Genomic DNA, 12,452 nt, shown 5'->3' on the forward strand with positions numbered 1-12,452 from the left:
TTGTATTTCAAGGGGGAAGCTTTATTTGGGAGAAGTGGGGTCTACTTGGCCCTGCCAGGTCCTGCCCTGTTTGCCCCATCCCTAGGCGGCTTTACTTCTTCTGCAACTCCAGGGCCTTCTCCTCCCTGATCTCCTTGGCCAGCTCCCCAATCAGTCTCCAGTACTCGTTGAATTTGAGCTCCGAGTCCTGATTCACATCCAAGCTTTTCATCTTCTCATCTAGGGAGCTCTCATCCTGGGGAGACACCAAGGGGAAGAATCGGGTTAGAAACCATGGTTCTTAAGACCAGGGGAGAAGAGAGAATTACCAATCGCCATGCTCTCAGGGAAGGGGTCTCAGAGAGCACTAGGACCTGCCCCTTGTCTTACAGATGAGGTTGCAGCCCCAAGACAACACTGCCACGGTGCCTGATTCCAAGGGTCATTATTAGGGCCCTTACTGATTTGTAGTACTTGCCATAATACTCCCACCACTGCTGACTTAAGGCCATAAATATGATGTCATTGAAGGCAGAGCATACCATTGGCACTCACCAGAGGTATGAGCCAGCTCCAGCACACCACTGCACCAGCCATGTTGTATGAGCCCAAAGAGGGGAGCAACTTGCCCAAGGCTACTTAGGGAGCAGCTGTAGGACTGGACTTGACCTGGCCACTCTCAGTGCCTTCTCAGACCATCCTCCCCCTCACAGAGAGCTGGAGATGTTCATAGCATTTAGCTGTTCATTTGTATATAACCTTTTTTTTTTTAAAGTTTTTTTTTATCTCTCCCCCTCCCCCCAGTTGTCTGCTCTCTGTGTCCATTCGCTGTGTGTTCTTCTGTGACCACTTTTATCCTTATCGGCGGCACCGGGAAATCTGTGTTTCTTTTTGTTGCATCATCTTGTTGTGTCAGCTCTCCGTGTGTGCAGCACCATTCTTGGGCAGGCTGCACTTTCTTTCACGCTGGGTGGCTCTCCTTATGGGGCGCACTCCTTGTGCATGGGGCTCCCCTACGTGGGGGACACCCCTGCGTGGCAAGGCACTCCTTGCGTGCATCAGCACTGCACATGGGCCAACTCCACACGGGTCAAGGAGGCCCGGGGTTTGAACCACGGACCTCCCATTTGGTAGGCAGATGCCCTAACCACTGGGCCAAGTCCACTTCCCTGTATATAACCTTAATACCTTCTCATCTTTCAAGCTGGGTCACTAGCCTGGTAGATCAGGGAAGTAGCAAAAACAGGGGGTATCTGGTTTTCTAAGTGGCCCTTGACAAAGTCTCTCCCCATGGGCCTATGAAATCAGTGGATACTATAAGCTGGACCATCACGATCAAAGAATATGTTGCCATTTAAACAAATCACAGCCAAAAGTTGACTGTTGAATAATGGATCAATATCAAACCAGAGAAAGCCTGACAGTCAACATTGGAATCAAAATTTGGATGAAAGCAGAAAAAATGTGCCAAATCTATAGCTGGCACAAAGCTAATTCATAGAAGAACTAAACAAAAATATATTTTTAAGCCACAGTCACACTTAGTTGTAAATACTATAAGCACTGCCAGAGGAAGGCAAGGATGCCCAGTGTAACATTATATTGGGAGGGGGGAAAATGCATGCAGTTAAATGAGAGAAATAAATAAAAGGTTAAGTATTGGGAAAGAAGAGGCAAATTCATCAATATTAGCAATTATATAGTTGTATACCTAGAAAATTATATAGCTATATACCTAGTAGCACTAACTGTTCCAAGCATCATACAACCCGTATTACATGTTTTCCTTCATGAAAGCCTCTATGAGCTCAAAGAATTTGTCCATCTTGTTCACCACTGTAATCCCAGGGGCTAGGAGAATGTCTGGCATATAAGAGGTGCTTCTTCACTGCAGTAACCCAAAGCCTAGGACAGTGTCAGGGCAGGACATGGTAGATGCTCAATAAATATTGATTGGCGGCGGACTTGGCCCAGTGGTTAGGACATCCGTCTACCACATGGGAGGTCCGCGGTTCAAACCCCAGGCCTCCTTACCCGTGTGGAGCTGGCCCATGTGTAGTGCTGATGCGTGCAAGGAGTGCCGAGCCACGCAGGGGTGTCTCCACATAGGGGAGCCCCATGCGCAAGGAATGTGCCCTGTAAGGAGAGCCGCCCAGCACAAAAGAAAGTGCAGCCTGCCCAGGAATGGTGCTGCACACACAGAGAGCTGACACAACAAGATGAAGCAACAAAGAGAAACATAGATTCCTGTGCCGCTGACAACAACAGAAGCGGACAAAGAAGACGCAGCAAATAGACACAGAGAACAGACAACCAGGGTGGGGGGAGAAGGGGAGAGAAATAAATAAATAAATAATAAATAAATAAATATTGATTGAATAAATGTAAGACCAACCCAATGAGAAAGAAATTATTATGAGTTTTCCAGATGAGAAAATTAGGGATCAGAAAGATTAAATTATTAGCCAACCTAGAATCTGCATTTGAACTTAAAACATCCAACTTAGAGTTTAAACTCTTATCCATTATTCTGTTTTCTCCATCCCACACCCCAAAAAAGACTATTGGAAATGATAAGCTGTCTGGTTATAATATTATTACTCAAAATCCAATAGCTTTTTTTTAAAAAAGATCTATTTTTTATTTCTCTCCCCTTCCCCCACTCCCCCCTCTCCCATTGTCTGCTCTCTGTGTCCATTCGCTGTGTGTTCTTCTGTGTCCTCTTGTATTCTGGTAAGCAGCACCAGGAATCTGTGCCTCTTTTTGTTGCATCATCTTGCTGTGTCAGCTCTCCATGTGTGCAGCACCACTTCTGAGCAGGCTGCACTTTTTTGCGCAGGGTGGCTTTCCTTACAGGGCACACTCCTTGCATGTGGGGCTCCCATGCATGGCACGGCACTCCTTGCACACATCAGCACTGCATGTGGATCAGCTCACCACACAGGTCAGGAGGCCCTGGGTTTGAACTCTAGACCTCCCATGTGATAGGCGGACACTCTTATCTGTTGAGCCGTCACTTTTTTGTTGCGTCTTCTTGCAGCATTAGCCCTCCGTGTTTGCAGCACCTCTCCTGGGCAGGCTGCACTTTTTTCATGCAGGGCAGCTCTCTTGCAGGGCACATTCCTTGCACATGGGGCACCCCCACACAGGGGTGCTCCGGCGTGGCACAGCACTCCTTGTGCACGGCAGCTCTACGCATGGGCCAACTCACCACATGGGTCAGGAAGCCCTGAGTCTCGAACCCTGGACCCTCCCATATGGTAAGTGGACACTCTACCAGTTGAGCCACGTTTACTTCCCGTCAATAGCTTTTAAGTATATAAATGTTAACCAGTTGGAAAATATAATAAGAAAAATCTCATTTAAAAGAATAAAAAAATAAAATACTTTGGCATAAATGTGGAAATCTTTTAAGCTTTTTTGAAGAAAACTGCACTGAGGAATATTAAAAAAAAACTTACATAAAAAGAAAAACCTATCTTTTTCTTGGAAAGACTCAATAGTGTAATGATATCAACTTTCCATAAACAAATTTTATATAATCTAAATTAAAATATCTAAAAAGTCTTCTTAACATAATAAATGTTGCTAAGACTCATCTTTAAAAAATAAACATGAGATTCACCAGTAAAATTCTTAAAATTAAGACTATTGAGAGAGAACCAGCCCTACAGGTATTAAAGTATACCAGCATACACCAGAGAAGTTGTGGGTTTGGTTCCAGACAACCACAATAAAACAAATAACATAATAAAGCAAGTCACATGATTTTTTTTGGTTTCCCAGAGCATATAAAAGTTATGTGGACTTCCAGGAAGATGGTGGAAGAAAGACACAGGACTCCCTTCTCTCCCAGAAAAACAGCTAGAAGACAGGCAGAAATGACCTAGAAACAAATCTTTTAGGGTTTAGGACACCATGGGAAGAATGGACACCAGCCAGAAGAGAGAGGGACAAAGGCACAGAATCCTGATCGCAAAACTGTGAGTTAAAAGCAGCAGCTGCTTCTGCCAGCACCCTCCTCCACACTAAAGATTGAATTCTAAGGCCTCTGGGCCAGCAGCTACAGACAAAGGGGGTCCCAGGGATCCAGCTCCCCAGGGAAGGGGAGAGAGAGGACACAGCCTAAGACTGATTCAGCTTTTTTTTTTTAATTGTCTTTTTTTTTTAAGATACATAGATCACAAAAAAATGTTACATTAAAAAATATAAGAGGTTCCCATGTACCCCACACCCCATACCCCCACTCCCCCTACATCAACAACCCCTTTCATCATTGTGGCACATTCTTTGCATTTGGTGAATACATCTTGGAGCACTGCTGCACTGCATGGTTTATAGTTTACACTGTAGTTTACACTCTCCCCCTCCAGGCAGAAACTTATTATCACATTGATCCAGTCCATGTTGCAGCAAACACACTCCAACCAAGCATTGAACTGAGAGGGCTGCCAAAGATCACCATCTGCTGGCAGACCAAGGAAGTGCATGTGAGGAAATTTAATATGTAAGAGAGAAGCGGATGTGGCTCAACCAATTGGGCTCCTGTCTACCATATGGGAGGCCCTGGTTCGCTCTCCAGCACCTCCTTGTGAAGACAAGCTGGCCCATGCCCTGCGGAGAACTGACGGCCCATACGCCACAGAGAGCTGATAGCCCACACCTGCAGAGAGCTGGCACAGCAAGATGACGCAACAAAGGGAGACAAGCAGACACAGAAGAACACAGCAAATGGACACAGAGAGCAGACAGCAAGCAAGTGACAAGGGAAGGAAGGGATAAATAAAATAAAAATAAATCTTAAAAAAAAAATTAATATGTAAGAGAGGCTTTTTCAAGCCTTTTTAGCCTCCCTTCCCAAGGCCCTACAAAACAGGTCTGCAACCCATTACTGGGTCCAAAGCCCAGTTTTGATCAACTAAAGGGGACAATCCAAAAGATACAGGTTGAACCAAGAATCGAAGAAAAGCAGTAACACACAGCCTCCCACCACTAAATCCCTACAAACGAGGGAGAAAATGAGCATCTGCGTAAACCCACCATCTAATCAGATGCCTAGACGTCAGCAAAAAATTGTAAGCCATACTAAGAAAATGGAAGACATGGCACAAAAAAAGGAATATATCAAAGCTCCAGAAGAGAAGCAGGATTTGAGACAACTAACAAGATTCACACAAATTTCCAAAACCAAATAAATGAGTTAAGAGACAATATGGCTAAACAGATAAATTACATCAAGAAGACACAGAGCGAGCACAAAGAAGAATTTGAAAACCTGAACAGAAAATTGACAGAGCTCATGGGAATCAAAGACATGATTGGTGAGATCAAAAACACATTAGAGGGAAGCAGAAGACGCAAATAAATACAAATCAGAAATGAAAGGAGGCAAGTTGCCACTGACCCCACAGAAATGAAAAGGATCATAAGAGGATATTATGAGAAACTATGTCAACAACTATACAACTTGGATGAAATGGACAAATTCCTAGAAATGCACAAACAACCTACACTGATGCTACAAGACATACAAGAACTTAACAAACCAATCACATTTAAAGAGATTGAATCTGTCATCAAAAATCTCCCAAAAAAGAAAAGTCTAGGAACAGATGGCTCACGGGTGAATTCTACTAAGCATTTCAAAAAGAATTAACACCAATCCTGTTTAAACTTTTCCAAAAAATTGAAAAGGAGGGAAAATTGCCCAACACATTTAATGAAGCCAACCTCACCCTAATACCAAAGCCAGATAAGGATACTACAAGAAAAGAAAATTACGGACCAAACTCTCTAATGAATATAGATGCAAAAATTCTCAACAAGATACTTGCAAATCAAATCCAACAGCATATCAAAAGACTTATACATCGCAACCAAGTGGGACTCATTCCTGATATGCAAGGATGGTTCAACATAAGAAAATCAATCAACATAATATACCACATTAACAAAATGAAGGAAAAAAAAACACACAATCATCTCAATCCATGCAGAAAGGGCATTTGACAAAATCCAGCATCCTTTCTCGATAAAAGCACGTCAAAGATAGGAATGGAAAGAAAATACCTCAATATGATAAAAGGTATAAATGAAAAACCCACAGCCAACATCATATTCAATAAGGAAAGACTGAAAGCTTTGCTTCTAAGACAGGAACAAGACAAGGATGCCCACTGTCACCTCTATTATTCAACATTGTGTTAGAAGTGCTAGCTAGAGTGATTAGACAAGAAAAAAACAAAGGCATCTAAATAGGATAAGAGGAAGTAATACTCTCACTATTTGTGGATGACATGGTTCTATATTTAGAAAACTCTGAAATGTCACCATTGTTCAACATTGTACTGGAAGTTTTGGCTAAAATAATTAGACAAGAAAAAAAATTTAGAGGCATCCAAATAGGAAAAGAGGAAGTAAAACGCTATTTGCAGATGATGTAATTCCATACTTAGAAAATTCGGAAATGTCTACAACAAAGCTACCTGAGCTAATAAATGAGTTCAGGAGAGTGAGAGGATACAAGATTAACATGCAAAAATCAGTAATGTTTTTTTACACTAACATTGAACAATCTGAGGAAGAAATCAAGGGAAAAAATTCCATTTACAATAGTCACAAAAAAGCTCAAATACCTAGGTATAAATTTAATCAAAGAAGTACAGGACCTATATGCAGAAAACTATGAGACAATGCTAAAAGAAACCAATGAAGACCTAAATAAATGGGAAGACATTCTGTGTCCATTGATTGAAAGACTAAATATTGTGAAGACATCAATCCTACCCCAAGTGATTTATAGATTCAGTGCAATACCAATCAAAATTCCAACAGCCTACTTTACAGAAATAGAAAAGGCAATAACCAAATTCATTTGCAAGGACAAGTGCATCTGAATAGCCAAAAATATTCTAAAAAAGAAGAGCAACATGGGAGGAATTTCATTGTTGACTCTGTAACATATTACAAAGCTACAGTGGTCAAAACAGCAGGGTATTGCCATAAAGGTAGACACATCGATCAGCAGAATAGAATTGAGAGTCCAGAAATAAATCCTCAAACCTACCAAGTCCATGTTACCAGGACAAAACAGTCTCTTCAACAAATGGTACTGGGAGAACTATATCTATAACCAAAAGAATAAAAAAGGACTTCTATCTCACTCTCTATATAAGAATCAACTCAAAATGGATCAAAGACCTAAATATAAAAGCCAGGACCATGAAACTACTAGAAGAAACCATGGGGAAACATCTTAAAGATCTTGTGGTAGGTGGTGGTTTCGTGGACCTAACACTCAAAGCACATGCAGCAGAAACAAAAATAGATCAATGGGATTGCCTCAAAATTAAACACTTTTGCATCTCACAGGACTTTGTCAAAATGGTGAAAAGGCAGCCAACTCAATGGGAGAAAATATTTGGAAATCACATGTCCGATATAGTTTAATATCCATGACATATAAAGAGATGTTTTACAACTCAACAGTAAAAAGACAAACAATCTGATTAAAAAAATGGATGAAAGACTTGAATAGATATTTGTCCAAAGAAGGAATACAAATGGCAAAAAAAACATGAAAAAAATGTTCAACATCACAAATAATTAGGGAAATGCAAATCAAAACTACAATGAGATATCATTTCACATCTATCATAATGGCCACTATTAAGACAGAGAACTACAAGTATTGGAGAGGGTATGGAGAGACAGGAACACTTATTCATCGTTGGTGGGAATGTAGAATGGTACAGCCACTGTGGAGGACTGTTTGGCAATTTCTAAAGAAGTTGCATATAGATTTGGCGTGTGACCCTGCAATACCACTAGTGGGTGTATACCCAGAAGAACTGAGAGCAGTGACACAGACAGACATCTGCACACCGATGTTCACAGTGATGTTACTTATGATTGCCAAAAGCTGGAGACAACCCAGGTGCCCATCAACTGATAAATGGATAAACAAAGTGTGGTGTATTCACAGGATGGACTATTTTGCAGCTGTTAAGAAGAAACAAAGTCGTAAAGCATATGACAGCATGGATGAACCTGGAGGACAATATGTTGAATGAAGCAAGCCAGACACAAAAGGACAAATACTGTATGATTGCACTATAATGAACTAAATATATTGTGTAACATAGTGTATGATTCCATTTATATAAAATGTAAATATAAATTTATAAAGTGAAATTATATGAATGATTATGTAGGGCAAGGCACGCTAAGATGGTGGAGTATTTCTTTTTGGAGTGATGAAATGGTTCTGTGATTTTTTTCTGGTGAATGCATAACATTGTGATTGTACTAGAAGCCAATTATTGCACATTTTGGATAGATCAAATTCTATGTGAATATATCTCAAGAAAAATGCTTAATAAATGAATAAATAATTGTGCAGGAGTGGGCCAGAAGTGGCAGCTGTGTACAGCAGGGGAAGCACAGAGAGACTGAGAGGTGAGAAATTTTCTTGTTTGTCTGTCTGGTTTTTGTTTGTTATTATTATTGTTGTTGTTATTGTTGAAATGGTGAAAATGCTCTAGTGATGACTGAAGGGATGAATGAACAGCTATGTGATTGCGCCAAGTGCCATTGATTGCACACTTTGGAGGAACTGTATGCTTTATTAATATGTATCAATAAATTTGATTTGTTAAAAAAAGAACAATATCGACAAAAATATAAATTACTATACTGACAGCGCACCACACATACAAAAAAAGAGAGAGGGTGATCAGTTAGAAAGAGAGCAACCCTTTCAGGATATGAAAATAACAAGCACTGATTGAATATTTTTATGAATTAATGGTAATGCTTTACATGCATTAATCTATACAGTCTTCAAAATAACCCATGAGGGTGGTGCTATTATTAACACCATTTCACAGATGAAGACTGCCAGCGCACGGGTTGGTTAGGGAAGCTGCCCATGATCACAAAGTCAGGGAAGAGCCAGGACTCAAACCCAGGCAGAGTCACACGAGAGTCTGTTGTCTTAACCAGTGTTCTGTAATACAAGACAACACTGACTTGATACACTTATGATCTCATAATGATAAACCTGCCAAAAGCATCTTCAACCGGGGGGGTGGGGGTGGGGCATATGGGAACCTCTTATATTTTTTGTGAACTATGTATCTTTAAAAAAAAAAAGAGAGAGACAATTGAAAAAAAAAAAGCACCATCTTCAGCCTACTCTATTGGGTAATCTAAGGTGATATCCAGACATTTTCAGACAAAAGAATCAGAACCCTTTTCATCACATTTAACCAATGACTGGGTTTCTGATTTACAAGTAAATACAAAGATGTATTCTAAAGTAACTTTTCAAATAACAATTGTATTTTTGCTATTTTGGACATTTTAAATAAACTTTTCATTAATATTTAGGGGAAGGTATTAAAAATTAAAATTAAGGGAAGCAGATGTGGCTCAAGAAATTGGGCTCCCATCTACCATATAGGAGGTCCAGGGTTGATGCCCAGGGCCTCCTGGTGAAGGCAAGCTGGCCCATGGCTAGCTGGCCCACGTGGAGAGCTGGTGCAGCAAGATGACGCACCAGAAAGAGACAGAGAGGAGAGACAATAAAAGACGCAGCTGGGTGGTGCAGGATAATGATCATCACCTCTCCCACTCCGGAAGGTCTGAGAATCGGTTCCGGAGCCGCCTAATGGGACTACAATCAAACACAGAAGAACACACAGAGAATGGACACAGAGAACAGACAACCGGGGACGGGGACGGGGTGGGGGTAAGAGAAATAAATAAATAAATCTTAATTCTTAATTTTAAAAAAAGAGTACCTCTTCTTAAAAAAAGAAATTAAAGTTAAAACACTAACACAAAGAAGTTGACAAGAGATTCAGAATCTTGCCAAATAATTTGCTACCATAGATTTTAGATAATCTATTCAACTAGTAGTTCTGATCTCTTCTTTCTGTTTTGCCCGGATTCCAGTTATTTTTTTAGGCCAAATTTTCCTCCTTAATTCCTTTCCTCTGCCTGCCAGCTCCCTGAATTGTAAAAAAAAAAAAAAAAAAACATTGAAACACTGTGATTTTTAAGTAGACAGTGTAAAATATGCCATTAAAGTGCTAAGGAGCAAGAAATATTGACAGGTTTGAAGGATGTCTGCCAACCCCCATAATCTAAGATGTGGTAAAGCACAAATGTAGAGAGTAATAATCCAATGAACTACATCATGATTATTTTTAGAATATCCACCTAACGACAGGAGTGAAGGCTTCCCCCCAGTAAATCTTACAAACATTTAAAGGCTCGAAAGAGGTGCTTTGTGCAAGAATGCAGAGTCACGCCACTCTTCACGCTCTGGGCATGCGCAGAGTGGAATATGCCCTCTTAAGGAAAGGATGGCAAAACTCGGGGCCACGGCAGTATCTTCCCAAGATATTAATCTGATAGCCTTTCTGGGGATAATTTAGACTTTTCTCCTTTACATTTCACTTGAAAAGGGGAGTTGAAAAGGCTTACAAAGGTAAAAATGTCGAGAATTAGCTATGCCTTCCTAGTATCCTGGTTTATATAGAGACCTGATTGGTAAATCAGTAAATTACTGGTTGAACTACTCACCTACCTACTTTGTGAAGAACGTAACTACTGTTGCAAGAACCTGTATTAACGCGGAGGTGAAAAGAAAAACACAAAAGACACAACACAACGGGGCTTAGGGGACCATCATCTCCAAAGAAATGAGGCTATTTATTCTTTATTAAACTGTCCTTTTATATCTTTTTGCTGACCTACTTAATACATTCTCCTTATCCAGTTCCAGCAATGACTGTCACTCCCACTTCCTCTCCTTCCTGTTCTTGGACAAAGAACAGGAATTAGGAGGATGCCCAGTTCTTTTTAATCTCAAGTACACCCGCTTCCATTCTCTAGGTCATCACTCTTTGTGCCCTTTTCCCAGATGATGACTGTGCCCTACCAAGGCCACAGTGTTCTCACAGAGTACCATCCCCACATGTCTAAAGGAGATGCCTGGAAATTCTCTGATCATTCATTCCTAACAGCAAAGTAATTAGGACCTGTATCCTGTAAAACATGGGTTTATCTATAAGTTATATATGTGCTACTCTATTTAAATATTGAGTTCAGTATAAAACACACACACACACAAAAAGAGAAAAAGTAAAAAAAAAAGTTATGTGCACATATACTATAGTCTAGTTAGTGTACAATAGCATTATGTCAAAGAAAACAATGTACATACGTTATTAAAAAATATTTTATTACTAAAAAATGCTGACCATCATCTGAGCCTTCAGTGAGTCACACCAGTGGAGGTGTCTTGTCTCGATGTTTTACCAGTGGAGGGTCTTGTCTCGATGTTGACAGATCTTGACTGATCAGGGTGGTGACAGCTGAAGGTTGGGGTGGCTGTGGCAACTTTTTTTTTTTAAGATTTTTTTTTAATTTATTTCTCCCCACTTCCTTGTTGTCTGATTTGCTGTATCTGTTCATCTCTACCTTGTTTCTTTAGGAGGCACCAGGAACCGAACCTGGGACTTCTAATATGGGAGGGAGGCACCTAATCACTTGAGCCACCTTCATTCCTTGCTTTGTTGTGTCTCTCATTGTGCTTTTCTTCTTGTGTCTCTTGTTGTTTCACCTTGTAGCATCAGCTTGCTACACCTGACCATTGCACCAGAAGGTTTTCAATTGACTTTGTGCAGATCCATCAGAGGAATCGCTATCTAGGGCAGCTATAGCCTTAAAAAATGTATTTCTTCAATAATAAGACTTGAAAGTCGAAATGACTTCTTGGCTCATGGGCTGCAGAACAGATTTTGTGTTAGCAGGCACGAAAACATTAATCTCATTGTATACCTCCATCAGAGCTCTTGGGTGACCAGGTGCATTGTCAATGAGCAGTAATATTTTGAAAGGAATCTTTTCTGAGCAGTAGGTCTCAACTGTGGGCTTAAAATATTCAGTAAAACAGGGAAGCGGCTCAATCAGTTGGGCTTCCTTCTACATATGGGAGGCCCTGGGTTCACGTCCTGGGGCCTCCTTGTGAAGGCAGGCTTGCCTACACACTGCGGAGTGCTGCCTGGCCCACAAGCACCGTGGAGCGCTGACTCGGCAAGGTGATGCAACAACAAAAAAGTGAGACAAGCAAAAACACAGAAGAGCACACAGTGAATAGACACAAAGAGCAGACAGCAAGCAAGCTGCAAAGGGGGAGGGGATATACAAATTTTTGAAAAAATAAAAAAAAATTCAGTAAAACATGTTGGGAACAGATGTGCTATCATCCAGAGTTTTTCATTCCATTTACAGAGCACAGGCAAAAGAGATTAAGCATAATTCTTTCTTTTTTTAAGATTTATTTACTTATTTCTCCCCCCACCCCCCTTGTTGTTTTGTGCTCGCTGTCTGTTTTCTGTGTCCCTTCACTGTGTGTTCTTCTGTGTTTACTTGTCTTCTCTTTAGGTAGCACTGGGAACTGA

The 12,452-nt window shown here is 40.7% G+C and overlaps 1 protein-coding gene across 4 annotated transcripts in view; it reads right to left on the bottom strand.

Annotated features, from left to right (window-relative positions):
- S100A13 (S100 calcium binding protein A13) overlaps positions 1 to 12,452 on the bottom strand; it is a 23,133-nt gene continuing 10,681 nt past the window's right edge. For all 4 annotated transcript variants that reach the window (XM_004474954.3, XM_004474953.4, XM_071207447.1 and 1 more), the window contains exon 3: positions 1 to 235. In XM_004474954.3, coding sequence (XP_004475011.1) covers positions 92 to 235 — 144 coding nt within the window. In that variant the 3' untranslated portion in view covers positions 1 to 91. The remainder of the gene's footprint in view (positions 236 to 12,452) is intronic.

This window comes from Dasypus novemcinctus, chromosome 13 (genome assembly GCF_030445035.2).
Source record: "Dasypus novemcinctus isolate mDasNov1 chromosome 13, mDasNov1.1.hap2, whole genome shotgun sequence".
NCBI classification, from domain to species: Eukaryota; Metazoa; Chordata; class Mammalia; order Cingulata; family Dasypodidae; genus Dasypus; species Dasypus novemcinctus.